We start from the raw sequence: 27,231 nt of genomic DNA on the forward strand, positions 1-27,231 counted from the left end.
TTTTCATTTAAAATTTTAATTAAAACGTAATTAATTATTAGTTCATTATTAATTAACTTAATTAATTATTAGTTTTTAATCAACTCCTGAACCCCCAGGGGTTCTCAAACCCAGTTTAGAAAATCCTAGTTAAAACAGCTAAACAGTCAAAGCTACATAATGAGAAAATGATCATGAATAAAACTAAACTCATACCAGTGTAAGGCAGCAAACAGTTGCATTTATATCCGGCCACGTCATCAATACAGGTTCCTTGATTCAAGCAAGGGTTGGAGGCGCATTCATTGATATTAGTTTGGCAGTTGGGACCTATAATCAAATGTTAGAAAGAGTTTGATATGGGGGTCAAAGGGCATCCCATATAGTTACAGTACATTAGCAGAATGAATGATACGAACCACTGAAGCCGGCGCGGCATGTGCAGACGTAGCCACTGGTCATGTCCTTACAGGTGCCTCCATTCATACAGGGGTTGGACTCGCACTCATTGTTGTTGATGTCACAGTTGATACCACTCCATCCCGAGTCGCAAATACAGTTATATCTGTAAGAAACAAGATATGAATTTTACATTTGGCTATTTTTGTGAACACAGGGTTCGTACAGATTCTGTAAAATGAAATTCCAGGACTTTCAATCAGCACTTATCAAACAATATCTTTTTATTTTGATTTATTCATTTATTTGTATTTTTACTCAAATTACATATATATGGTATCTGATGTTTCACTTCATAGAGATCAATCCATTGACCAGTGCTGTCGGGCATGGGAAATCCCCTTAACCACTGAAAGGATACTGAAACTGATTTTTTTCCATGAATATATGATTGACCTGAAGTATGAAAGTTGTATTATATACTTATCATAAACTTAATATCATGCTCATAGCCAAGTGAAATAGTTCTATAGCTCAGACAGACTGCAGTGTTAATTTTGCGTGAAACGATTGTATTTTCTCGAAAAAATTCAAGCATTTTTCAAGCTCCTCTTCAAAAAATGTGTCTGTTTTCAAGGATTTTCCAGGACTTCAATTTCAAAAGGTAAAATTCAAGTACTTCAAGCACTTTAAGCATCTTGTACGAACCCTGCTAACAGATTTGGACCAGTTCTCTTTCACTGCTGAAAAATCCAGCAGTTAAAGCCAGTTTAAAGTGATTTTACAGTATAGTATATGGTTTCTGGCTGGTCCCAACTGGTCATAGGCTGATCTAGACCACCTAAGGGATTTGATGAACAAAACATCACTAAACTACATTCTCCAGTCTTCAGTGTCACATGACCCTTCAGAAATCAGTATGCTTATTTGCTGCTCAAGAAACAAAAACATAATTTATTCAAAATCCTTTGTAACATTATAAATGTCTCTACTATAGCCTTTGATCAATTTAATGCATTCTTGCTGAATAAAAGTATACATTTCTTTTAAAAATATTACAGACACAAAACTTTTGAATGGTAATGTATGTAAATAATACAAACCCATTGACTTTGTCTTCACAGTGTCCATGGATACAGGGGTTGCTAAGGCATTCGTTGAGCTGTGATTGGCAGGTAGTGTCGTGATACCCCTCTCTGCACAGACATTTAAAGCCATTGACTCCATCAATGCAGGTTCCACCATTGTGACAGGGGTTGATGGCACATTCATCAATATTGATGTTACACATTTTCCCTAAAAAAAATAAAGAATTATGAAAATGGTTAGTGTCACATGTCTTATGGTAGTCAAAATAACTTCTGAATCAACAGCATTCATTGGGCAATTCCTTGTTTTTCTTGAAATCCTAGGCTTAAGGTCCAGCTTTTAGACTCCACTTCAGGCAGCACCACTATTCACCGAACGCAATGCCCAGCATAAAGGCAGAGGTTTCATTTGTCACTTGTCTTTAAAGCAATGGCCAACTTCCCCCTTTTAAAAGATCGACTTTCACAAATCTTTTGCAAATCTTTTCTCCTTTCAAACTCCCAGATGTCCTGGAGATCTCTGGCTGAATGGGGGAGCGGGCTGGCTTGCGTGTTTGCTCGGCAGGCGGGGGATTGGGCGAGACTGTAAGCCAACACCGCGGCCCGGGCCGAGTGTCTGCTCGCTGGCCAGCTGTCTCTCCCCACCCTGCTTTGTTGCCTGTCTCACCTGTTGAACTCTTTGTTGACTCCCCATCTCTTCTACACTGATAAAGACCTGAGCTCAGTATACCACCTTGACTGCCTTTTCACCACATACTTTTCCAAAGCTCAAAAGACATAGTGGAGTATGTTTCATTTAAGTACCAACTTTGTCCCAGATTTTTCTACTAAAAGACAAAAATAAGACATTTGTTGGTAACACTTTACAATAAGGTTCATTAGTTAACATTAGTTAACTACCTTAGTTAACATGAACTAAGAATGAACAACTCTTCTTCTGCATTTATTAATGTTAGTTAATATTAATTTCAACATCTACTAATATGTTATCAAAATCAAAGGTTGTATTTGTTAACATTAGTTAATGTACTGTGAACTAACATGAACAAACAATGAACAGCTGTATTTTTATTAACTAACATTAACAAAGATTAATAAATACTCTAACAAATGTATTGCTCATTGTTAGTTCATGTTAGTTAATACATTAACTAATGAACCTTATTGTAAAGTGTTACCCATTTGTTAACATGCAGTTTAGAGTTATGCAATGGATGTGGCTAGTATAGCTCAGATAATTGAATATAGCTCAGGAAGAATTTGATGTTTGAGTTCATACTGAAATCTCTTTGGTATCTTGGCAAATCAGAGCACAGTTTGAGACAATGTTTAGACCTCTTATGAAATTCTAACCTCTATTTTCTAACCTCTGCTAGACTTCACACTAGACCACATATTCTCTCTCCAAAGCCCCGCCCTCTCAAGACATGTCAGCCAATCAGGTGTTAGCAAACCCAAAAATGATTGTCTGAAAAACTGCCTTTTTTTTTTGCTGTTTATAAAGTCTCAAGACACTTATTTTAGTGGCTTGATTTTTTTCCCCCGGAACCAGTTAAACACAAACCCCACATGATTCTGAAGATTTCACTGGTCATGTTGATTGCTTACACAACACTGAAACAAATACTAACTAACTTTGTATAGTGTTGGTAGCACATCCTGATAGAGAGCATTACTGTTTGTCCCGATTGGGCGAGACTGTCAGATACATCAGTGATATTTCTGAACTCTGACCTGAATCCATAAAGTCTGAACTTTACTTGACAGGTGAATGAATGGTTGAATGAATGGTTGAGTTGACCATTTGCGCCAAACTGGTTTGGAAAAAGAAAGCATTTCAGTGATATCTGCCTGGTAATAGCAACAATTGATGTGCATTGCATAACATCACCTTTATTGCGTCTTTAATGCTGTCTACAAGAAAATATCGAGATTTATCACCCCCATCATTTGTTTTTGCTTGTTTTTTCTCTCTCTCTCTCTCTGAGTAAGCAAAACATAAATTAGCTTTTTCCACGTAGATCTCTTTTTTTAATTTTAAAGTAAAAGATCAACTGTGATTGTAATTGTTAGCTTTAATTATTTAAAAGTCATTTAACATTCATTATTTCCTCACCCTCACCGCATACATAGAACACACACACACACAAGTCGTTGAGCTCTTTTAGAGCTGCAGTTGAAGTGATGATTATAAATTAATCATATTCAATTCAAATAATTTCAGTCTGTTTTTTACACTTGTCTTTTATATAGCCCTTTTATATTTTATAGTCCTTGACAGTCCTTATAAGCTTGACAGGCCATGGCCACTATGAACTATAGAAAATATATTTGTGAAGATACTTTTCTGTGACAGCTTTCCTTCATGTTTCAAAGATAAATAACAGCAAGCATAAACAGATGTTCATTGCTTGGTAAACTATTCGATTAAACTCTCATTTCACATGTTCTTACTAGTTTTATATTTCAGCACGGTTGTCATTTATTGGTGTATTAAGCACATGATCTGAGACCACTTACCAGTGTATCCTGGTTCACAGGCACACTCGTAACCATTTATCTTGTCAATGCACCTTCCATAATCGCAGGGATTGCTCTGACAGTCATCTAGGTTAACCTCGCAGTTAGCAGCTGTTAAAACACAACAGAATTAAAGTAAATGACCAAAAGAGCTTTTGACAGGTAGGCATTTACTCATTTTTGGTTGTTCCAGTAAAAGTGGCACCTGCGGTTCCTTTTGGGCAGATGCATAAGTAGGCATTCTCACGGTCCTGGCAGGTGCCTCCATTTTGGCACGGCTGACTGAGACACTCATTAATGTTGATCTCACACAGACGACCCGTGAAACCTGCACGGCAGGAACAGGTGAAGGATGCCAGGCCGTCTTTACAGGTGCCATAGTGACATGGGTTGGATAGACACTCATCTACATCTGTCTCACAGTGCTGCCCTGTGTAACCTAAAAAGAAAACAGATTCATTTATTATATTTATTATGACAGCATTTTCTCACATGTTTTTCCACACTTTCAGAAAAAAGATACAAAAGCTGTCACTGGGACGGTACCTTTTTAAAAGGTACATCTATGTACCTTATATAAACTTAAAATGTGCATATTAGTACCTTTTTGTACACAGTGACAGCTTTTATACATTTTGTTCTGAGTGCTTTTAGAGCAATTTATAGCCAAATAAATATTTGGTTGCACTTTATAAAATGTGGATGTGTACTTTCAGTGTATTTACCTAAGAAAATACTGGGTAATATAAGGTAACTCTAATCTTTATATTTGAAAACCGATAACTGATATATTGGCCAATAAATCTAAATCCAAATTTTTATATAATTTTTGAGAGCCTGATTACAAAAACAAAAGTATAACCATTAAAAGCACACAATTATATAGTATCTCTCATTATAATTTTATGTAGCCTATATGACACATGTTGCACTCCAATCATATTTCAAGCAATTCAAAACCATCATGGCGAACAGTGTGCATCTGAAGTGTCTCAGCCGAAAGGAATAATCACTATTTATCGGCTGTAATTTATTGACCAAATTTTCTTGTCAGGGCGATATCGATAACATAAAAAAATTACATATATCGGCCGATACCAATATGGTATTTAATATTTTTCATGACTTTTTCAGGATTTAAAAAACTGAAACAAGCAGACAGTGTCTTCATACCTTCAGTGCACTGGCAGGTGTACATGTTGGGCCCATCAATACACTTGGCCCCATTTTTACAGGGGGTGCTAGCACACTCATCGATATCGAACTGGCATTGGCTACCCGAGAATCCTGAGAGGGAGGTAAGAGGAAAGAGTTGTGGGTCATTACAATCATTCCTCCGGTTTGCACTCACTTCATTCCTCCACACTCGCCTATACAACTAAGCCAGTGTTCATTAATACACGGCAGCAAGCTTTACCCCTCTCTCTCTTTCTCTCATGTTTTCAAACTGCTTTTCAACAAACCATCACGGTGAGAGGGGGAGAAGGGGGTAAAATGGCGGTAAAAACCTTCCAAGGCCTCCTGACCAAGGGCACCAGACAAAGAGGAACTGTCTATTCAGTGGAACGCCAAGCCATGCCGGTTGCCTCCTTTGTCCCGTAGAAGTTTTCCATCACAATGTGCATTCTCCCATCCAGCCTTTGCCCCCCTCTCTGAATCTGTCTCACCAAAAGAGCCCCACGCAACCCCTGACCTAATGCTATTCAGCAACCCTGCCGCCCAGGAACCCCCAACATTTGTGCTTTCTCCCTCAGTTATTTTAATCCCTCGCTAAAGACGTCTGCTGTTCAAATATACAGTCTGAACACATTAAGGGCTACAAATCCATCAGTGCAGAGACTTATGGGACACAGTTGGAGACTAAAGTTATTCAACAATATATATTTTTTTTAAGAAAGTTGTTGCTATGGAGTTCTTAAGGTAAATCTAATAGATTTTTCTGGGTTGTTTATTGTATGCCTGGTTTAAATCGCAAGTCTGATCACATTTAGAAATGTAATTACACATCTTGTTTAATAGTGATAATCCTGATAACAAATTCTTAACTTGCTCGTGCCATTCCCAGAGACCCCCTGGTATCTGTAATCAAGTTCTGTCTCATGAATCTTCAGAAAAACTGGAATTTCTTCTGAGCTGCTAAAATGCCACATTACAAAAAGCGCCCATTGTAGTTGCTATGGGTTCAGTTAGTAAACTACTGAAAAGAATCCCTGCGCCGCATGTTGAAAAGGAGCTCTGATTTCCATCTGAAACAGCGAAGAGGCCTAGCTTCCACTTCTTCAGCTTACCGCCCTCCAAACTCCTCCACACCCCTCTATAGTCCCCATAGGCCCCTTTCCTTACACACTCTCATCATGCCTAATATTGTACCTCCGCTCTACCCCTTTTTAGTTATGCATGATTTCCTCTGCATCCTAAATGTGTCGTTTTCCTACAAGAAGAGCCTTTTTCATGAACCTACATTTTCAACTAAATAATTTTCGCATCATTGGAGCAGGACAAAGTATCAAAGTAGAGTAGAAAAATAAAAAAAAGTGATATATCTACTGTGTACAACATTCAAAACATTTTAATATGTAGTCATTAAATAATGAATTGAAAGAAAACATTTAAATATTTAGAATTTCTAAATTAATGAAATTAAAAACTAAATTTCTCAGTTTAATAAAGATTTTAAACATATTTTTAGTTTTTTTAAAATAAGGGTGAAAATACTTATTCAAGAAGTCTAAAAATTCTAACTTTCCAAAAGCTTTCATATGGATTATTCGGAACATTTTAGCCCTGGCTGTGTAAGCCTGCCTCAGGGCAGGGATTAGTGTTCTCCTCTCTGTTCTGTCCTGGGAGGTGATTGACCCCTGTATGCTCACCTGTGGGGCATTCGCATTGGTAGTTGTTGATCTTGTCGATGCACTTCCCATTGTTGAGGCAGGGCATGCTGGAGCACTCATCAGTATTGATCTGGCAGAAGACTCCCTCGTACCCTGCCAATTAGCATAGGGGAATTAGCTCCAGATCTAACAAGAGAATTCAGCCTGCCTTAGCGATGCTATTAGTGTTTCTTTTGTCTATAATAAACACAATATATCAGCTTTATGTAGACAGGCATCAGTATAATTAGAGCGACGGCCAAAAAAAGCTATTTATTGGATCACAGGTTGGTCATGTGAGGTAATGACATCACCAGTATGAGGTAATATAGTGAGCACTTAGATATAGACTGTGTCCAAAACCAAATGCAGCAGATATTTTGGATTACCTGGCATACAGATGCAATGGAAGCCTCCAATTTGATCCAAACAGGTAGCATCATTCTGGCATGGGTTGGACATGCACTCGTTTATGTCCAGTTCACATCGAGCACCCACATATCCCTGCAGACATTTACACTGGAAGGAACCTTTTGTGTTTATACACTTTCCAGCATGTTCACAAGGGTTTGCACCTAAAAACGAGACACAAAACGTTTTTTGTTTTTTTTATCCATCATTCCATCACTAATACATTCAGGTTAGCAGGGTGTTTTAAGTGGTTGCTAGGGTGTTCTGGGTGGTTGCTGTGTTGTTCAAGTGTTCATTTTATTCAGGTTTTTGTTTTAAAGAAGCCATTACTCACCCAGTGAGCATTCGTCAACGTCTTGGTCACAGGCTGGGCCAACATAACCCAGAGGACAGGTACAGATGGCCTTGCCGTTGACTGGGTTGGTGTCACAGTTTGAGCCTTTCTGACATGGGTTACTAATGCAAGCATCATCCAGGTGACACAGCAGACCTAAGACATCGATACACACAATAAACATTAGCTTGAACAGAAATTTATGACAATAAAAATTTGTGAATGTCTCCTATTTAAAAAGCATGGCAGGTTTTAAAGACCTCATGAAATCAAAACAAATGTTAGTTACACTTTATTTTAAGGTGTCTGTGTTACAGTGTAATTATACATTAAAGTACTGAGTAATAATAATTAACTACATGTACTGACTATAGGGTTAGGATAGGGGCTTGACATTAACTTTTTTGCTCACCAGCCACTGTGGCTAGTGGTTTTCCAAAGTTATCAGCTACTCAGCATTTTCACTGGCCACAATTTTGACATCAATACCATTAGGAAAAACTGTCATATAGATATTTTTTTTATATTATCTCATAATTTGGCAGCAGGTATATTAGGCTGCTGTCACTTTAAGACCTGACACACAGATCCATTATACTGTTACACATGCATTTTCTTTCTCAACTGTTTACATGCACTTAAAACATATCTGACTGTGTTTACATTAAGACTCGCCAAAACCAGCATTTTTTGACATTATTTTGTGTGTTTTTGACTGTTTAAGTGCAATAAGCAGTGAAAAAGAACTCAATTTAGTATTGAGAGGCGGCATTATGTGTGCAAACTTTGGGTGTGAGCACAAAAGCTGAAGGAATGAGTAAAATTATGCAAAATATGCACAATCCTATGCCGAGGCATTTCATTCGAAGCAAATGAGACGAGTGATAGAGGGGAGGCAGGTTTGTGTGTCAGAGAGATGAGAAAGCGCAGCTTGTATCATGTATCAATTCTGCGGAAAATTTGTATTGGAAGCGTTTCAGATATTTCGGTATCGATATTTATTGAAAAATCTATATTTTTGACAACACTAAATTGCACTTAGTTTATTATTTCAGATGATTTTTAAAAGACTACAATTGAAACATGCATATATTATATATATAGTTCAACCTGCCAAATTGGCTAGTAGGAGTGACTGCGTTACACGCCACTGCTGAAATCCACATGCATAAAACCAAACCCTGATTAGGATTAAGGTGTGGTTTAGGTTAGTTGCATGCAATTATGCACAATTTATAGTAATTACTATAGCAACTACATGTAAGATGTGTAACAAGAACACTGTAAAATAAAGTGTTACACATAATGTCATGACACTTAATCCATGGCTATTAGCTTTACATCATCTATGTGCAAGTGTACATACAATACGGACTAAATTCATTTTAGCAGATTAAAAAAGCAAACTGATTTGTTGCAACTTAACTACTTTTTCAATAGAAAATAAGTAAAATAAGTGGTCCATTAAACTAAAAATAGGGTCTTTAAATTATCTTCAGTGGTTTTGCTTAAAGCTCTCATAAAGCTAATGCTCCAATAAAAGAAATGAGTGCCTCAAACCAAGATTCAGTTGCATGTGAAAAAACTATGCACACCTGTGCGCCCGTGAGGACATTCACAGAGGAAGGAGGCCACCCGATCATGACATGTGGCTCCTGCGTGGCAGGCAGCATCTGCGCAGTCATCGATGTTCTCGCTGCAGTCATCCCCTGTCCAGCCGTTCACACACACACAGTTGTATCCACCCTGCGTGTTCAAGCATGTACCACCGTTCTGGCAGGAATTGGGCATCAAATCGCACTCGTTGACGTCTTCGGTACAGAACTGACCTGAGGAATTAATATATAAATATTTAGCTGTTAATTTCACTGCAAAATACAGCATGTACCTTTCTAAACAGAGATAGGGTTTGAGTAGGCATTTGGTACCTGTCCACTCTGGCTTGCATTGGCAATTGTAGGTGTTCACTCCATCCACACAGGTCCCTCCGTTAAGGCAGCGATGGTCTGGACAGTCATCAATGTTCTCCTCGCAGTTCTGACCACTAAAGCCTGGAAAGAAAGAAGCGATTTCATCAAAAATGTTCTTAAAAATCTAGTTTCAAAAGCCAGAAGCAACAAGATTGTTTACATGCCCATATCAGGCACTGCCCATATTTTTGAGCAGCAAATCAGCATATTAGAATGATTTCAGAAGGATCATGTGACACTGAAGACTGGAGTAATGATGCTGAAAATTCAGCTTCGCATCACAGGAATGAATTACATTTTTAAAATACATTGTAATAGAAAACAGTGGTAAAACTTTATTTTGCAGTTTGCAGATTTTTTTGCTGTTCACAGTATTATGCCTATATAGCCTGTAACTTTTGAGCAGGGTGAATAAAAAATTCAGCACTAAACACATAAACCCATAAATTCAAATATACTAGACATGGATTAATATTTGAGCAACTGTTTGCTGACAGAATTCATGTCGCCTTGCAAAGAACTAAATATTTATATCAGATTGCACAGCACAGATCCTTTAACACAAACATGAAAATGTGATTGTTTCCCAGTATAAACAGAGGGATAAAATGTTGTGAAACTCCCTATTACATTCGAAAACAGTCGTTACTGTTGTTGCGGTCAACAGTCTTCCTTTTCTGAGAAGGCTGGCAGTACCAGGGCTCTGTTAGAGGCACCAACGACAACGACTTAACCGACTCTAACCACAATTTCCTACGATTTAACGCCAAAAAGTTCAGTTAGGATATATTTAATAACTGATCACATTTTATAAAATTAATTCCTTTTTCAAAACCCATGAATGCATGGAATAAAAAAAGTGAGAAATTACTTTGATGGTGTTTCCTCACAGCTGAGGTTTAGGTTATGTTTGTCTGACATGATACGAGTTCCATTCAGGTCCAAAGTAGTGACAGGAGACAAGCACACTTAAACACACACACACACACACACACACACACACACACACACTCATTCTCCCAACGCTGACTCTAGCCTAGGGACACCAGCATAAGGATGTTGTCGTTCAGACATTTCCTCACGATAAGCGCAAATATTTTCCTGCCGGCCTGTTCACACACACACACACACACACACACACACACACACACACACACACACACACACACACACACACACACACACACACACACACACACACACACACACACACACACACACACACACACACACACACACACACACACACACATACACAGAGCTGCAGTGGAAGTGCAGATACTATGACTAGACTGGGTTTAAATGAGGCTGAGAGAAGGGCACGCTGGAAAACGTAGCCTATCCCATGTTCCAAAGTTGTGGGAAACACTGATACTGCGTTGTTATTGCAAACTCACTGAGCTCATCTAAAATCTCTACCTTCAGTGTTGACCCGGACAGAAGGCCGATATCATTTGTCTTGCCACTGGAACTGATGTCGTCAACAGGACACTTTTGAGTCAAAATAAGCAGAGTGGATTTCCTCTGAGTGATCAAAGTTAAGAGGCTGCCATTGATTCGTCATTTAATGAACTCATTTGTTATGTAACTAATGTCAGTTAAAGCCTTCGTTGTTATTAAAAAGATTCAAGATTCAAGCCATATACCCCATAATCAGGAGGGGTGTTTAAGACATCGTGGCTTTGAATTGTTAGCATGGTAAACAGCTTTTAAGCCAGGAAAGGGTATATGCTAGAACAAGTCTGCTAAATACATAATCACATAAGTATTAGACCCAGGCAATATATCAAATATTCACAATATATTCATGGTGATTCAGCTGGCCATATAAAATAAGGCAACACTGTGAATATTGCAATTATTTTAAAGCTTTTTATTTTAACCAATACGTTTCCATGTCATGTGGCTTTGTTTTGTCTCTACTTTCTGTCACAAAGCCAAACTGCATTGTAACTGTATTTTTTATTTACGTATTTTTTATATTAATTTAATAATATTATTATTTATTTTTAAATTATGTGTTTGTGTTTTGATATACTATTCGGTTGATTCATTTATTTATTTTGTAGGGATGCACCGATATGAACGTTGTGGCCGATGCCGATAATTCTTTAATATTTAAAAGCTGATAACCGATATATTGGCAGAGAAATCTAAATCCAAATTTTTATATGATTTTTGCCTGATTACAAAAACAAAAGTCTCACAATTAAAAGCCATGTCCTAAGCACAAAATTATATATTATGTCTATAATTTCATGTAGCCAATATAACAGACTAGCGCTTCACATGTTGCACTCCAATCATTTTTCAAGCAATTCAAAACCATCAGTGTTTTTGGGAACAGTGTGCATCTGAAGTGTCTCAGCCGAGGGAAATAATCTTTATTTATCGGCTGTAATATATCAACCAAATTTTCTTATCAGGCCAATAACGATAACAATAACAATATTTTACTGCTATATTGTATATAATTGGTAGAGGTTTTGTTGATTGGGGTAATACTATTTAGGAATTTCAATTTGAAATAGATTTACTGTACTTTATACATTTCATTAAATGATTCCAGAGAAAGTACATAAACATTGAGAAAAAGAATATCAAAAGATGGAAAGATGGACTCTTATTATTTTGTTAGTCAGAAAGGAACCTGAACTAGTTCCTTTGCTTTACCAGTTTGGGTGAAGCATATGTAGCATGATTAGTTCAATGCTATCACTTGTAACTAATGGAAATGGTTATGAAAGAATTAAGGATGCCTACCTGGCAAACAGGAGCACTCGTAGTTCGTCTCTCCCTTCTGTACGCAGGTGCCCCCGTGGTAGCATGGTGAGGGGTTACAGGGCTGATAGAGGGTCTCGCAGTGTTTCCCGGTGTACTCCGCAGGGCAGTTGCAGCGATACGTGCCCACCTCATTCTCACACACGCCACCGTTCTTGCAAGGAGAGGGACTCTGGGCGCACTCATTGACGTCTTGTTTGCAGGTTTGGCCTGAGAAGAAGGGTGTGCAGTGGCAGAGGTAGTCAAAATCAAAGGGACTACACTGACCGCCGTTGGCACAAGGATTTGAGGCACAAGGATCAGCTTGCTGGCAGTTTTTACCTAGTGAATAAGAGCGTTTTAAGGTCAGAATATGCTCTACACTGTCTGGCTTTGAGATTTTAGTTCATACTTCTGAAATGCCTCATTTAAAACTGGATTGTGGTCTTACCTGACCAGCCAGGTGGGCATTTACACTTGTAATTGTAGATGCTGGTGAGTTCACACGTGCCTCCGTTTCGGCACGGGGCGCTAAGGCACACGTTATTGGTGGGAGTGAGGCACAGTCGGTCCGTGTAGCCCAGGCTGCAGTTGCAGACAAAGTCCACCTTGTTGGCAGAAGTAATCAAATGGCACACGCCGCCATTTCTGCATGGGGAGAGGAAGCAAGGGTTGCGGAACTTGCACCCTGAGCCAGCATAACGATCGAGACACCTGGAGAGTGGAAAGCAACCATAATTCATTAAAAATTAGTTTAAACTGAATTCAGTATATGATTTGAGCTTTATAGTCATAAGGCCACTTTCATTGGCTTTAGCCTATACGGCATAAAGTGTCAGTGTAAATTGAGGTAACTGGGCTGTATTGCAAATCCTTTTAGACTTTGATTACCAAACATGAAATGTCTTACAGTTTGGAGTAAAAAAAGAGTGTATTGAGAAATAATATTGACAGGACTGGACATTAGTAGGTCTCTTAAATCAACTGATTCAATGATGTGAAACCACAACATTTTTAACTTTTAAAGGTTTTACAAAGTATCTTTTAACAAATCCCAATCAGGAATGTAACTGTGTCTAAGATGCTCATACAAATGGAAAAATAACTTTTTATTGGAATCATCCAACAAACAGCTTCCAACTAGTTGCATAGTAAGCTGGGATAGCATTTTTACGTCAAAACTATTACACAAACCAGCTTTAAGGGACCATTTAAACAGAGTATGTCTTTAAGTTTAAAAACTTGAAATGCAGGGTAGTGGCAAAAACGCAAGACCTAGAGAGGTGTTTATAAAAGCTGAACTTCTTTTAGAGTGCAACAGTCAAACACATACATCTAGTGCATGTTTATATATAAAAACAATGGAAAAGAAGCACAGAAGTTTCACTGGCTTTTATTTACTTAGTCCACCACTGAACTGTCATATAATTACTGGTGTGGAATTGGAAATATTAGTTTAAAAATATTAGACAATGTTGAATATTTAATTGTGCTTGCTCATTATTGCTGCAGTTATTTTCACTTATTTAGATTACTTTTTCCATCACCTAAATGGTGGAATTGCTCACCTAAAGATGATCTGTAAAAATGTTAATAATTTAAGTTTAAAAATTAATCATTTTGATTCTGTACATTATAATATCATGGTGCCTAAATTCACTTGTAGTTGTAGCATTAATATTGATGTTAATTTTTTAATAATTTAGACAAAATTATTTTTAATAATGCAATACAGGTTATCTTCTGTATTGGCCAGAATTTTATTTCTGTGCATCCTTACATATAATGTATGCTTGAGAAATACATAACAGTATACAGTATATATGGGGATATTTTGGGGATACTTAATTTAATTTTATCAATCAATAAATTCCTCTTGAAAAAAACTTTGTTGTATTATTTTAATTTAATACTGTGAAGCTGCTTTGATACAATCTGTATTGTGAAAAGCGCTATACAAATAAACTTGACTTGACTTATACAGCAGCGAAACACAGCAGCAACAAAAGTGTAAGAAGTACATTTCTATTGTATTGAAGTGAGAAATGAATTCAGATCAAATATCTGGCTGTTTTAAAAGTATAAGAAAGGAAAATGATAGTGCTTTTCTGAATGTTTAAAGTTCTAATCCTTCAAAAGGTTCAACTAGTCTAATCCTGTTTCAAATGGATTTATGAAAGTCAGCCATCCATCAGCGGCTCTTAGGGAGAAAATCGAGCACCTCAGCCTTTCTGAATGAATCTGAATTCATTCACTCCAAAGACAAGGCAGTGTCTATACAAGGGTCTTTGAACCCAGGGCTAACATTATCAGGACTTCAAAGCTGTCTTCCTCCACCTCAATGCCTGCTATTCTTCTACAGTAGAGAGTCTCCACAGCATCAATCAGGGCCTTGGGAATACGGAGACGGCACAGCGAAAACTTTGTAAAAGAGCCGTACAGACTTCATAACAGGTTTTTCCTGGGTTGGCTTGAAAGTAATCTTTTGCCGATTTTACTCAGCGACAAAAAAGGGGCCCTCCCTCGAAAATGACTATGCTGAAATAACCTTTTGCAAAAAGCTAAAGCCACCCAGAGCCTCTGGAATACCTATGCCATGTTTTTGGCCTCGGGGGGCAGCCGGAATATCTCAACACATTCCCAATGCACTGTTCTCTGATCCAAACAGGGCCCCCCTCAGTGGGGTGAGTGTTTTTACTGTGTCTCTCCCAGGATTAGGATGGCCAATAACTTCAACCAAGAAAAGAAAACACAGGGGACTGAGAACCAGGCACGACAAAACCATTAAGTGCGCTGTGGGAACTGCACTGCTGCCCACAATGCTACCTTTCCTCTCATTGTCCCATGGCCACTCTGGCACATTTCTGGAGGTTTGTTTAGGTTTTTTGCGATATTACACAAACAACACAAACATCTTATACATAATCAGCACAACAACAAACTCTCTAAAGTTACATAAGTGTTATAAATCCCGACGTAAAAGTTCCTTAGTAGAGAATTGGTTTCTAGTCTGTGAAACAGGCAGAAATATTCATGAATTCAAATCCAATTATATGTTAAGGGTAATATCATACATTTTTATTCTGTTTACTGCAGTCCATTTATTAGGTTTTATGACCATTTTCCACCCTCTCTCTGACCCTGAGAATTAAACGGTCTGTATTTTGCTGCTGTGCCCTTAAAGTTGTGATAAAATATGGAAGTAGCGACAGATCTTTTCTTCCATATCCGACATTCTCTTGCATATAACCATCAAAAAAGAACTTGATTATAATCATTGGTTGTTGTTTAGATGAAGGCAGATGTGAATGTAAGCTTGTAGTTGATTGTAGGAAAGGAGTGGGTTTAAGCGGACTAAATGATTGGAGAAGTCCTGCATACGTCACTAGAAAGAGAGTTAAGATTAACATTTTGATAAAAAATATTAAAAAATGAAACATGCATGCATGGATGAATTGTTCACACAATAAGATCAATAAGATGTAAAATATAGGTGCTAAATAGATAAGAACAGCAAAATATTTAACAGAATTAATTAGGACTATTTCTTTTCTTTTCTTTACTTTTGATTTGTTTTTTATGTTTTTGCAAGGGGTTGGGGGGGTTCAAGCTTAGTTGTCAGCTTGGTTTCAAGTAGCATTTTCAAAGTTACAGTATGTTTTCATAGCTTATCAAGCTCTTGTATCACAAAAAAAAAAAAATGATAACAGCTTTTTTCAACAAGAATTGAGATCTAATAGGCTACAGAAAAATTAGGCTGATTTAACCCAGACAACACATCGCTGTGTGCAGTTATGATCTGTACTGAGCTGGAATAATGCAATGAGGGCCTGTGTCGGCCTTCCAAAAAGGCCTCAGGGAGCAGGTGCGCATGCTAATGAGGGAGCGGCAGCTGCTGGTCACAGCGCACCCGACTCCCTGCTCATAAACTCCCCCCACACTTTCCCAAAGAGAATAAGAGGGCCGAGGCAGCAGGCAGTTGAATGGTTTGCCCACCACAGAGCAGAGCAGACAGGCTCCATGAGAAGGCCCATTGTTCCTGCCGCCATTCACAGTGGAGCTGACCGCAGTCTGGGTGCCTCTAACCCCTCTGAGTGAGCATTCAGCTGTTAAACCTCCTCTTCTTTCCCCTCCCTTCCATCCCATCCCAATCCTTCGGTCACCTCTCTATTCCTCTTGTTCTAATCATGGCCTCCCTTTTTAATCTCCCAGCCTCCTCTTCACTTCCTTCCTACTTGGCTGGACTAGAGCTGTAGTCGCACTTCTCCACGTATGCCTTTCACTACCTTCTGCCTTTTCCTTATCTTAAGCAGTTCCTGGTATATCTGGATGATGAGGTCATTACTGAATCACACGCCTCAACACTGGGCTAAATGTTACTAAGGTTACTAAGCTCGATATTTGCATACTACTACATGAAGATAATTATTGGTATCGGCCAGAATTTAAATAGCGGTGTATCCCTAATATTTACTCAAAATTAAATAAAAAATATTTGAAAAAAGAAAATGTGTTTTATTCACTTACAAAGTTATTAGTAGATACTGACACTGACAAAAAGTGGTTACTATCACATAACAGTTAACCATCTGATACTGGTAAGTTCAAAATGACCAACTACTGGCAAATTATTTGGGATGGACGATATAATAACAACCTGTAATTATTTATTGCATGAAATAATTTGATGCAGTAGAGGAACTTGATTTGTACATTGCCTAGAGAAAGTGTGAGTTGCGGCCATGCTAAAGTCACTTCCATGTTGCTAGGGTGTTGTTGGTGGTTGCCGGGGCAATGTTTGAGTGTTTTTAGTGTGTTGCTATGCTGTTACTATGGTGTTTTTTCTGTTTAATCATGTTTGACAAAAATTATCAATTATAATAGCCACACTATTTAAGGTGTTCAGACAGGAGTTGTTGATGCTTGCCTTAAATATAGTAATTATTACTAACAAGTATGGTACTACTAACAAATCATTAAATACACTTTTTATTAGAATTAAACCTTAGCACATACAATATTATCTGTTGTGTGGAATGAAGACAACTCTCCTAGTACACATCAGTCTGGTACCAGCTCACTAAAATCCCTAATTCTTTTCTTCTTCAGTTTAATTTCCCAAAACAAGTCTAGAGGATTCCATGATGGATAGACCTTTGACCCACAAGCTTTCTGAAAGAAAGAATATGAACCTGGTTTAAAGGATTTTTGCATTGCCTGAGGGGAGGAGTCTATGGCCTTGCTGGAATGTAACCGTTTACATTAGAAATTCACCCCATTCTGTGTCCCCATCCCTGACAACACTCCTCAATGGAGAGTCCTGGCAGCCGCACTTAACGGCACCCTGCGGAAAATCACACCACCTTTGAAAGTCTACTAGACCTGCCCGTCCTGGCAAACAGTCCTGCTTCTGAAGGGGGTAAATACATAGGGCACTTAGTCAGAGCTGGCTCCTGCTAGTAAAGCACACATTAGGGAATTAAGGGGAGTACACTGAGGACCTCAGTAGGAAATCCTGCCAGTTTGCTCTTTAACTTGGCAAATGCTTGTCACATTAGCAATCAAGCTACTTAAAGTGGCATAAGGCCACAAAAGAGTAGCCTACTAAGATAAATACATTAAAGAGGACAAAAGCATTGAGGCCAGGTCTGTTTGGCCCTTATTTACAAGTTGTAAATAAAGGCCAAATTATGTGATAGCATAGCCCCTTTTGTCAGTGCCCATTTTCTTGCTCCATCAAAGTTTCTCTTCTAAATGATTTTCTCGTTTGTTTTAACAAACTGAAACATCAAAATTATTTTCAATGGTAATCAACAGCATATAGTTGTGTATGATCGCTAAAAATATAACATGTGATGACTAAAAGTGTCATGTCAAATCTCTTCCCCAAACAGGAAATAAACAAGATTTTTCGCTTCGTTTTTAGTTGATGTTTTGCTTGTTTCCTATAAAAAACAATATAGAAACACAAAATTTTCCAACTATGCATATTAAAACTGCAGGATCCTTTTTAACCTAGGTGAAAATCTCTCCGTTTGCAAATCTCCATTCAACTAAGACAGAAAAAGCCCATAAAAATAAATCACAGATTCTGTAAACAGCCCTAGTTCGTGTTTGATTCTGTGACCAGAGAATGACCCCATACTGTTATTCTACCTTCACTATGATGGGATTCATTCTGTGGCCACCAGTAGCCCATGACAACAGTGTTTTACTAGTGCTACAATGCTCGCCCAGGCCAGAGCAGATGTTTTGTTGACACCTGACCCTCAGCCAGATGAAACACAGGGGGTTTCCACCCACTGCGCTCCAATCTGCCATCTGCCATTGAAAGGTCACAAAGTGAAGGGGGTTGTCCATCTCTCACAACAAAAAAAGTTAAAGTCTAACTTGTAAGCCCTTTCATGGTTGACACTGTAAATAGACAATGAATGAATGTCTAAAACCAGCATTGTGTTGTTTGGATATCATGCTACAAGTGTAGGCTAATTAAAGGATGTTACAGGTTTAATACACGTTAAGCTCTATTGATTTCCATAGAAATTAATTATTAATTAATTATGTCAAAATGCATATTTTGACATACAGAATCAGATTGTTTTGTCCCATCTGTTGCTATGGTTATATCACTGTCAATCATTGCAGTTTCGGATTCAATCGCGCTTTTAAATACAGTTGTAAATCCAGAAACTTGTGTATACTGAGCTGCGTGAAAAACAAAACTTTTCGTATATGGGTTATAAACAGAAAGCGAGCAAAGAATGCTCCCTTTATAATCACTAAAGCTGTCAATCACAGCGCCTGCTCACTGAGATCTGCACTCCTGCAAAAACGATACCGCTATAATTCAAAAAGTTGTCTGCGCGCGGTGAACTTATTTTTTGTGTGTGTGTTTTTTAGCGTATTCTGACTAACTTAAAAACCTCTGATTGGTCACTGCATTCATGCGCTCAATAGATTGATCAACTGTGATTGGTTACAATGATCAGCACTTCAAAAACATGTTGTAAATAGAAACCTTTAATGCTCTCAGGCTACGTTCACACTGTCAGTCCAAATCCGATTATTTGTGTATCCGATTGAAATCTGATCTAAAATGATTGACGTCCACACTGTGTATCGCAACTGTTCAGATCCGATTTGTGTGTCCATGCAGCTGTTTCATTTTCCAGAATATCTGCATTAGTTTCTATGGCAATGATGTTGCGTTGATAGGAATACGCCAAATACAACAACAACCGCAACATGGATGGGTTTGCAATAGAGATGTTGTCTTATTTAAATTTTACAACATGACAATGTGTAGCCGCCGCGACTTTCGGCAGCGACTTTCAGCATGTTTCCTATAACAACGTCTGAAGTTTACGTTTTACGTGGCATGAGAAAGTCACATTGCACGCGAAAACCGATCAGAGCGGTCAGACAGAAACGGATTTCCAGAAATGCGATTTGAATAAGATTTCAAACCACATATGAATTTAGCTTAAAACGGATTTGAAAAAAATTGCATTTCATGTTATTTTTTGCTGTTCATACTTGCTAAATCTGATCGGATTTCAATGGACAAAAATCGGATTTGGACTGACAGTCTGAATGTAGCCTTAGTCTTAACTGAGCACTTACACAGATACAAGGGAGTGTTTGAAAGCAGCGCCTATAAGAGGATACCCAATATACTCTGTACTACAGGTTCTGCAAAGATGTATCGTATTTAAAATTTCAGTACTGACTTTGTATCGAAGTACCGGTACTTCTGACAACCCTAAATGGATGTATACAAAGCCTGAGGGTACAAAATTTAAAATGAATCTAGTATTTAGGTTAAAGCATTTACATGAATTCTTGGATAAATGTTTTTTTTATTTTTTTATGTTAGGATTATTCTCTATTTAAACTAAAGTCATTTTCTTTAATCCAAAAATGACACAAAAGCCCCAAACTGTAAATGTATATTTTATAACATAAAATATTGATCCATATTACTCCCATACTAGATTCCAAGTCTATCTGAAGTTGATATGATTTTTGCACAAATTTACAAAAACTGCATCCGTTATTGACAAAAAACCTTGACGTCTGCCTTAGCTCTTCATGAGAGAAGTAGCGAATGATTCTTTCATGTACCGGACTGATCCGGTTGCAGAGCTTCTCAAGTTAACAGCTCACTGGAGGGGAAGATTATCAGAACCAACTTAAATTTTGGTCTGTTTATAACAGAAAGCTATCATATGACTTCAGAAGACTTGGAATATAGAACAGAAGCTTTATGGACCATCTTTGTGATACTTTTATGGTGCTCTTGTTTCACTTTTTAATCTGTACTTTATTTTACAATTTTTTTTTACATTAATTTAAACTATATTTACAGATGTGTTAAATATTTAAGCTATTCTATTCTATTAAATATATATGTTTATTTTAATGTTTAATGCCCCCTATTGTTTTATTACAAAAAAACTGATAAACTAATTGAAATGACCATTACTGTGGTTGTCAAAATTATGCCTCAAATACCGTCAATAAAGCTTAAATTGTAATGAACCCAGAACATTCCTACAGGCAATAAGCTAGTATTAGTTGTTTGTGTGATGAGTCTACCTGTACGTTTTGTTAGGGAGGTGGCTGCACCACTGACATGTTTTGTCCCCTTAAGCCATTCAACAGTAACGCAAAATCTACTCTGTTTTAAACCCTAATTTCCTGTAGTGGGGAGTTTAACTCTGAGGAGTCTTTGAGTCTTGTCTGTTCTTTATGAAACAATGGCCTGGGGCTCTTCGCACTCTCTCTGTAATCACTGGTGGAGACCTGATCCTCCAGGCCCACATCTGTTAGTGTTCATTACGCCTGTGTTTATTTGTCCCTTGTACTGAGGGACCCTATGGGAACGACAGTGAGGGACAGGAAGCAGCCATTAACGAACCCAATACTTTTCTAATGAGTGCTACTCCTGGTGATTTTATGAGGCCAGGGACTAGGTTAATGTTTTCAGATGTCCTTCATGGCACTAGAAGTCATGTTAAGTGGAACGATTTAACAGGAAGAGGATTTATTTATTAGAATATACTCGTCAATCCCTCTGACAGTGTGACAATGTGAGAAACTTTCAAACATCTGCCACTGCCAGGGATGAATGGCAAAACCACAGGCATTAGCGGCTTTTATGCTGTAAGTAGCAGCCATTGTACATGGTGAATTATTTACCTTGATACTGATCACTTGTAATGCAGTGTTCCACAGACAGATGGCTCAGGTCAAAAGCATCAAAGAAAAACAACACACGCCTGGTGTGTTTCGCTGCATTTTTTTTTTTTTTTTGTACTTGGCCAGCTGTACATACAGAACACAATCTAGCAACCAATAACAGAATGTACAATCAAAGTTTGCTGAATTCCAGATAGAAATGAGGAAGAATCAGATTTCAACTTGCCAACACAAGTCATTTTGGTTAGTAGAGATATTATGCTGACATTAAACTCATGCCAAGAATGGGACACCCAGCATCTTCATGAAGACATTAGGCCTCTGTAGTGATATGATAAGAGACTACAACTTCTCTTTCTTTGGCACTGGTGTCCATTTCCTGTATCTAAATGCAGTGAAGAACTCAGAAGAACTCATCTCTAGAAAGCAAACAGAGCTTGTATTGAAACTGTCCTGAACAAACAAGTGGCCATTCTGGCTTAACTCATTAGACACAACATGGCCCAGGGTGTAAATTACAATTTTGGCAACTTGTAACTTAGAAACTTGTTATTTTATTGATAAAAATAATAAATGTATCCACCAAGGACACATTCAATTTATCAAAATTGACAATAAATGCATTTATAATGTTACATTCATCAAAGAATCCTGATGTATCACCGTTTCCACAAAAATTATTCAGCAGCTGTTTTCAACATTTATAAGAATTTCTAAATAGCAACAGTTGACTTCTATAATACATATTTTTCAGAGCGAAGAGCTTAATCCTGTAACTACAAAAATAGAAGCAAACTACAATTATGTAACTAAGCCGCAAGTGTGAAATTAACATTTTGATCATATGTTAGTGATGAGTTAAAACAATGTGTATCCCACCTATATCAGTCACTTTAGCTCTTTATTAAAATCTTTGTGACTCTATGGGGACCCAATAGGAAGACAGTAAGCTTTTTTTGCACATTACATCAACACCCGACCATCAAAGACTGAGTCGGAAGATCTGAAGTTCGCATGTGAACTTTTACTCATCTCCCTCCAGTCTTGCATCTCTCATCTCCTTGTCGAACACTAATCCTTTTGATTCAAATCTGCCGTCCCTCATACATACAAGGAATTCAGATGTGGAAGCTGGTTTGTATTACTGTCAGTTGGACTTCTGGCCTTGCCAAAGAGTCAAAGATAACGGCTCACTCACTCCTTTACGAGCCTGTCAGAGCGCCAGATATGAGTGTTTGGTATTCCTGGCATGGAATGTCAAGTAGATCCAACATATTTTTCCAGAACAATATACAGTAAGATTAGATGAACAGCACTTGATTTAAAATGATATACCTGCAGTTAAACTATACATACGTTTTACTCTTGAAGTGCCACATTAAATTACTGCACTGTAATAAAATGTTTGTCAGGTAATAATATGTACTTTGTATTTTAATTTAAATAACTTTCAAGTAAAAAAAAAAAAAAAAAAGTTTAATGTGACTGACTAAATGAAACCAATGAACGTAATTTTTAGGGATCAGATTTAAAAAATAAAATAAATCTGCAGTGCACATTTTAACTTTTTTTCAGCATGTGCAGACAGTTTCATTTTACTTATTAAAACTGCATTAACTAATACGAATTTTCACAATAAAAACAAGTGCGTATCAGGAGCCCAAGCACAGTAAACATATTTGGTCAAGTAACATAAATTGTCTCTTATGGGACAATTAACTACTTTTATGTAGGTAAATATTATTTAATACATAAATATGATTAATAATATTATTATTAAGAAGAAGAAGAACTAATGTGTAATGTAATGTAGAAATGTTTTTTTTTTTATATATTACTGAATCAACATGACTACATTCAGTTATTTTTGAGAAAATATTTTGAGGAATAATAACACTAATGTTTTTGTTCCACTAATGAAAGTCAAAACCAAATTGGTCCCAAGTGACTTTCATTTATGGACATTTTTCAAAATACCTTCTTTTATGTTCTACAGAAGAAGAAAAGTCATACAGGTTTGGAGAGACATGGTGAGTAGGCTAAATGTTGACATAATTTTTGTTTTGGGGTGAACTACCCCTTTAAGGGAACCTCTACACTTTTTCACTATTTACAGTGCGGCTAGGCTACTAAAAGAGCAAGTATGTCACGAAGCATTTGAGGGCATTCACAATGGATCCATTTGATTAGAGGGACAGTGTGCCCCAAACTGAGCTCCGAACTCACTTTTTGCCAAAGTTTGTCAGACATGTTAGAGGCCAAAGCGGTCTGTCCACCAGTTGCATTTGAACAATAGATAAAAGGTACTAGACATAGTAACGTGCCATCCTGAGCGGGAGAGCGGCCTTCGTTTGTATCTCCATGTTTAATTAGTGGAATCTGAGTATGATAGGGCACAATGGTGGCTTTGTGGCCCGACTAAGGCAGGGAGGCTGCCAGACAGAATTAAGATGTGGCCCACCGCCAGCGCGGCTCCATGTGCTTGCAGTCCACTGAGGGAGGCCAAAAAACAGAGCCGCCACCATCCCATTTCAAATAGTGCTCCTTCATAGCCACCCTGATAAACTCATTGATAGCCGGAGAAAGACAATGCTACCCTGGCCAAATGCTTGCAACCCAATCCCTCATTCACATCACTGCTGAATGCAAGTAAAAAAGTACAGAGGGACAAAGAGAAGTTAACCCTATTAGAAAATCAACCAACACAATCAGAAGAAAGTAGCAGTCCACCATTGCGTTTGTTTGCGAGCGTACATTTGGGCGCAGTACAGAAAGGAGAGTTATGTGATGCTATGCGCGCTGAGGCAACCTGTTTGCTCATGATTTTCCACTGGTGCAATGCTACCAATTATGAAAACATCCAGTCCAATTACACTCTACTGCCATCTGTCCTTCTAATGTAAATCACAGAGAGTGAATGGGCATTCAAAATAGGACAAAACACCCGAACAGGGGCAGGGCGCGAAGGGGTGGGGGGGACTCAGGCATTCTGGGAAGCCTCAAACAGATTAGTCACACAGAATTAATCTAGACTGGAGAACAATGATTACCGGGCTTCTGGCAAACCCCAGCTGTCGTTCCATAAAAGAAAAGCGAAATAAGATTTAGGGCTCCGGGTGTCTACGAGACTTGGGCTGGAGAAGTGGCCCGTACTCACGACCAGCCGGAGGGGGGTGTGGGGGGTGATGCCCTAGACTCTCTTCATCAGAGGTTGTGTATGTCGTTCATTAGCTGAGGCCATGTTCTTCAAGGAGAGAAGCACACTTTGCTTTTGTTTGCGAGGCTGGAATTCAAATTGATCGCATGTGTTTTGGCATGCAATTGTTTGTACACGGCATTCAAAACTTTTGGAACCGGATCAAAAGAAAATCTCATATTAGTGATTTGTGCAATTCAAAAACATCATATTCATTTCCACCAGGGTTTCAATATGGTTCAGACGCAGCAGCTTTATGTAATTGAGTTCTAATTACTCACTTGCATTCTCCTCTCCCGTCTGCCGTAGGTTCACATGTACCATCATTTTGGCATTTTTCCGAACATTCCAGGCCTGGAAATACAGAAACAGGGTAATACATTTCTACTGAGTGTTGCATGATTTGATATCATCTCGATCTATTACATATTTCCAAAAGTAGTATTATCCTTAATTTTAAAAAGAATAGAATTAAGCAAGCTTGCTTTTTAATATATATACTAAATTAATAATACTATTTATTACATTTTCTTGATTTGTCAGTTTGGTTCCAAACTGTGCAAAAGTGAGTTAGATACTGGGTAGAATCCAGAAAGAAAGTGTGAATCCTAACACCTTAAAGTGATGTTTGTGGACAGAGGGACTGGACAGCAGCTGTTCTGGGGAATGTACTATGGCAAGCTGTCTTAACATTTATTACTTAAAACCAAGTAATATAAATTTTTCATTACTTGTACTTATTGCATATCCTATTGCCTAATAAAAAAAAAATGTATGCAATCCAAAAGTGACTAGTATCATATACATATATCCTAATACTTATTTTTAATTACTTTTAAGCAATCCAACAGTGACTAGTATCATTTTTATTGTATTTAACTATCCATTAGATACTATACTACTTTTTCCAGTAGTAGGTTCAATTACCAACTCATGCTATTTTTTATCGTATTAGTTCAATTGCATTGTATTTGTTTTAATTATTATTATTTTTTATATTATTTTATATACAGCATTAGGATAGTGACTAAAATCAATGGAATAAGTATTAGTAGGCTGTGTAATGACTATATGTAGGCTAGGCCTACTTGTTAGCAACTGAATTGATACTTGTCACAACTGGAATAAGCATGGAGGAAATAGTTACCAATGAAATTGAAAAGGATGCTCACTAATGGATTACTTAGTATTTAAAAATAAATACTACTAAACATAAATATTACAGTTAGTAGCAGGGAATACAAACGGCTTGCCATAAATGCACGTTAGGTAGCATCTAACTGCAAAACTGCTGAAACTTAGAAATCTACTCAAAGTGCGCTAGATCAATATTTGCACCGAATACTACTTATGAACCGCCATGCGGAGCGATATTCAAAAACAGCTCAGTACAAATCGATATCATTACGAGTGACGTGCGAAAAATACAATATCCAGAGTTTACTAAAAAGATTAATATGTATTTGCGGTAAAGTTACACTAGTTACAAGTTAACAGCCGTAGTCCAAAATATTTTGATAACCCTATAATGTGTGATACAGTTACAGGTAACAAAGTTAAACTTTAGTCTACAGAAAATCAAACGATTTATGATGCCTGGATTGCCTGCTCTTTCTGTTTGAAATAAGTGAGGCTGCGTGCTGACATCAGTGCGCAACAAGTGACTTCTTCTCGAACAAGGTGTTTTATTTTACAATAAATGTCAGAAATTAAATTAGGCTATTGATTAGTAATCATATTAATCCTAATGTAAGATCGTGTAGAAATGTGCTACTTGTCTGATAACGAAGAAAGCATCTTCCAATGAAACGTAGCCTACCTTGCGTCAAAGTAATGAGTGATATCAGAAGAATTAGTTTCACGAGGAAAAGATGCATTCCTTCTTATGGATAGTTGTGGGATTCCACGCAGGCTTAACATATATCCAACATTGGTCTGTTCAAGAAAAGGAAATAAATCACGTAAGTATAAAGAATAGATCCAAAAATGGCACTTGTGGCTTGTCCTCGCGAACTCCGGTGCAGCTCGTGCAGTCTCAGCTGAGTGAATGAGATCATGTATTCAAGGCTTCATTCCCCTGCTCTCATCCAGAGGCTCCTTCCGCCACTCCACTTCACGAGCTGGAGCCTTAGCTATTCATTTACTTGACAAACTTTCTGAAATGGCAGTGGGAAAAACACGCCCACCCTTTAAACTCGGTTGGGGATTTCAAAACATGTAAGCGGGAAAATCTCCAAAAGAGCTGATCGATGTTGTTGTTTCAATTACAGTAAGATTTTAGTTACCATCGAAATATAACTAATCAAATATCGACTTTTAAAATTTAATCTAAAGCCTACACTGCACCTATGGGGGATCCAATCCAATTAATTTAAACTAAATAAATAAAGTATTTTTTATTATAATTTTTTTTATGATAATGTATTTGAAAAGTTATTTATTATTATTATTATTATTATGGGAGTTTTTGTCATCAGGCTACACTTTTTTGTGCTTGTTTTAT

The 27,231-nt window shown here is 37.6% G+C and overlaps 1 protein-coding gene across 2 annotated transcripts in view; it reads right to left on the reverse strand.

Moving 5' to 3' along the window:
* notch1b (notch receptor 1b) overlaps positions 1-26,875 on the reverse strand; it is a 45,034-nt gene extending 18,159 nt beyond the window's left edge. The window contains exons 1-15 of one of the 2 annotated variants that reach the window (XM_082168891.1): positions 26,548-26,875; positions 25,010-25,082; positions 12,783-13,045; positions 12,335-12,562; positions 9,530-9,652; positions 9,197-9,430; positions 7,602-7,757; positions 7,246-7,431; positions 6,857-6,970; positions 5,160-5,273; positions 4,192-4,425; positions 3,987-4,097; positions 1,482-1,674; positions 399-544; positions 196-309 (exon numbers count right to left, since the gene is read on the reverse strand). In XM_082168891.1, coding sequence (XP_082025017.1) covers positions 196-309; positions 399-544; positions 1,482-1,674; positions 3,987-4,097; positions 4,192-4,425; positions 5,160-5,273; positions 6,857-6,970; positions 7,246-7,431; positions 7,602-7,757; positions 9,197-9,430; positions 9,530-9,652; positions 12,335-12,562; positions 12,783-13,045; positions 25,010-25,082; positions 26,548-26,605 — 2,347 coding nt within the window. In that variant the 5' untranslated portion in view covers positions 26,606-26,875. Of the gene's footprint in view, positions 1-195; positions 310-398; positions 545-1,481; positions 1,675-3,986; positions 4,098-4,191; positions 4,426-5,159; positions 5,274-6,856; positions 6,971-7,245; positions 7,432-7,601; positions 7,758-9,196; positions 9,431-9,529; positions 9,653-12,334; positions 12,674-12,782; positions 13,046-25,009; positions 25,083-26,547 lie in introns of both variants that reach the window. The other variant, XM_082168890.1, reaches the window with a different exon arrangement.
* Between the last annotated feature and the right edge of the window lie 356 nt (positions 26,876-27,231).

The sequence above is a fragment of the Leuciscus leuciscus genome (genome assembly GCF_965113295.1).
Source record: "Leuciscus leuciscus genome assembly, chromosome: 5".
In the NCBI taxonomy this organism is placed as follows: Eukaryota; Metazoa; Chordata; class Actinopteri; order Cypriniformes; family Leuciscidae; genus Leuciscus; species Leuciscus leuciscus.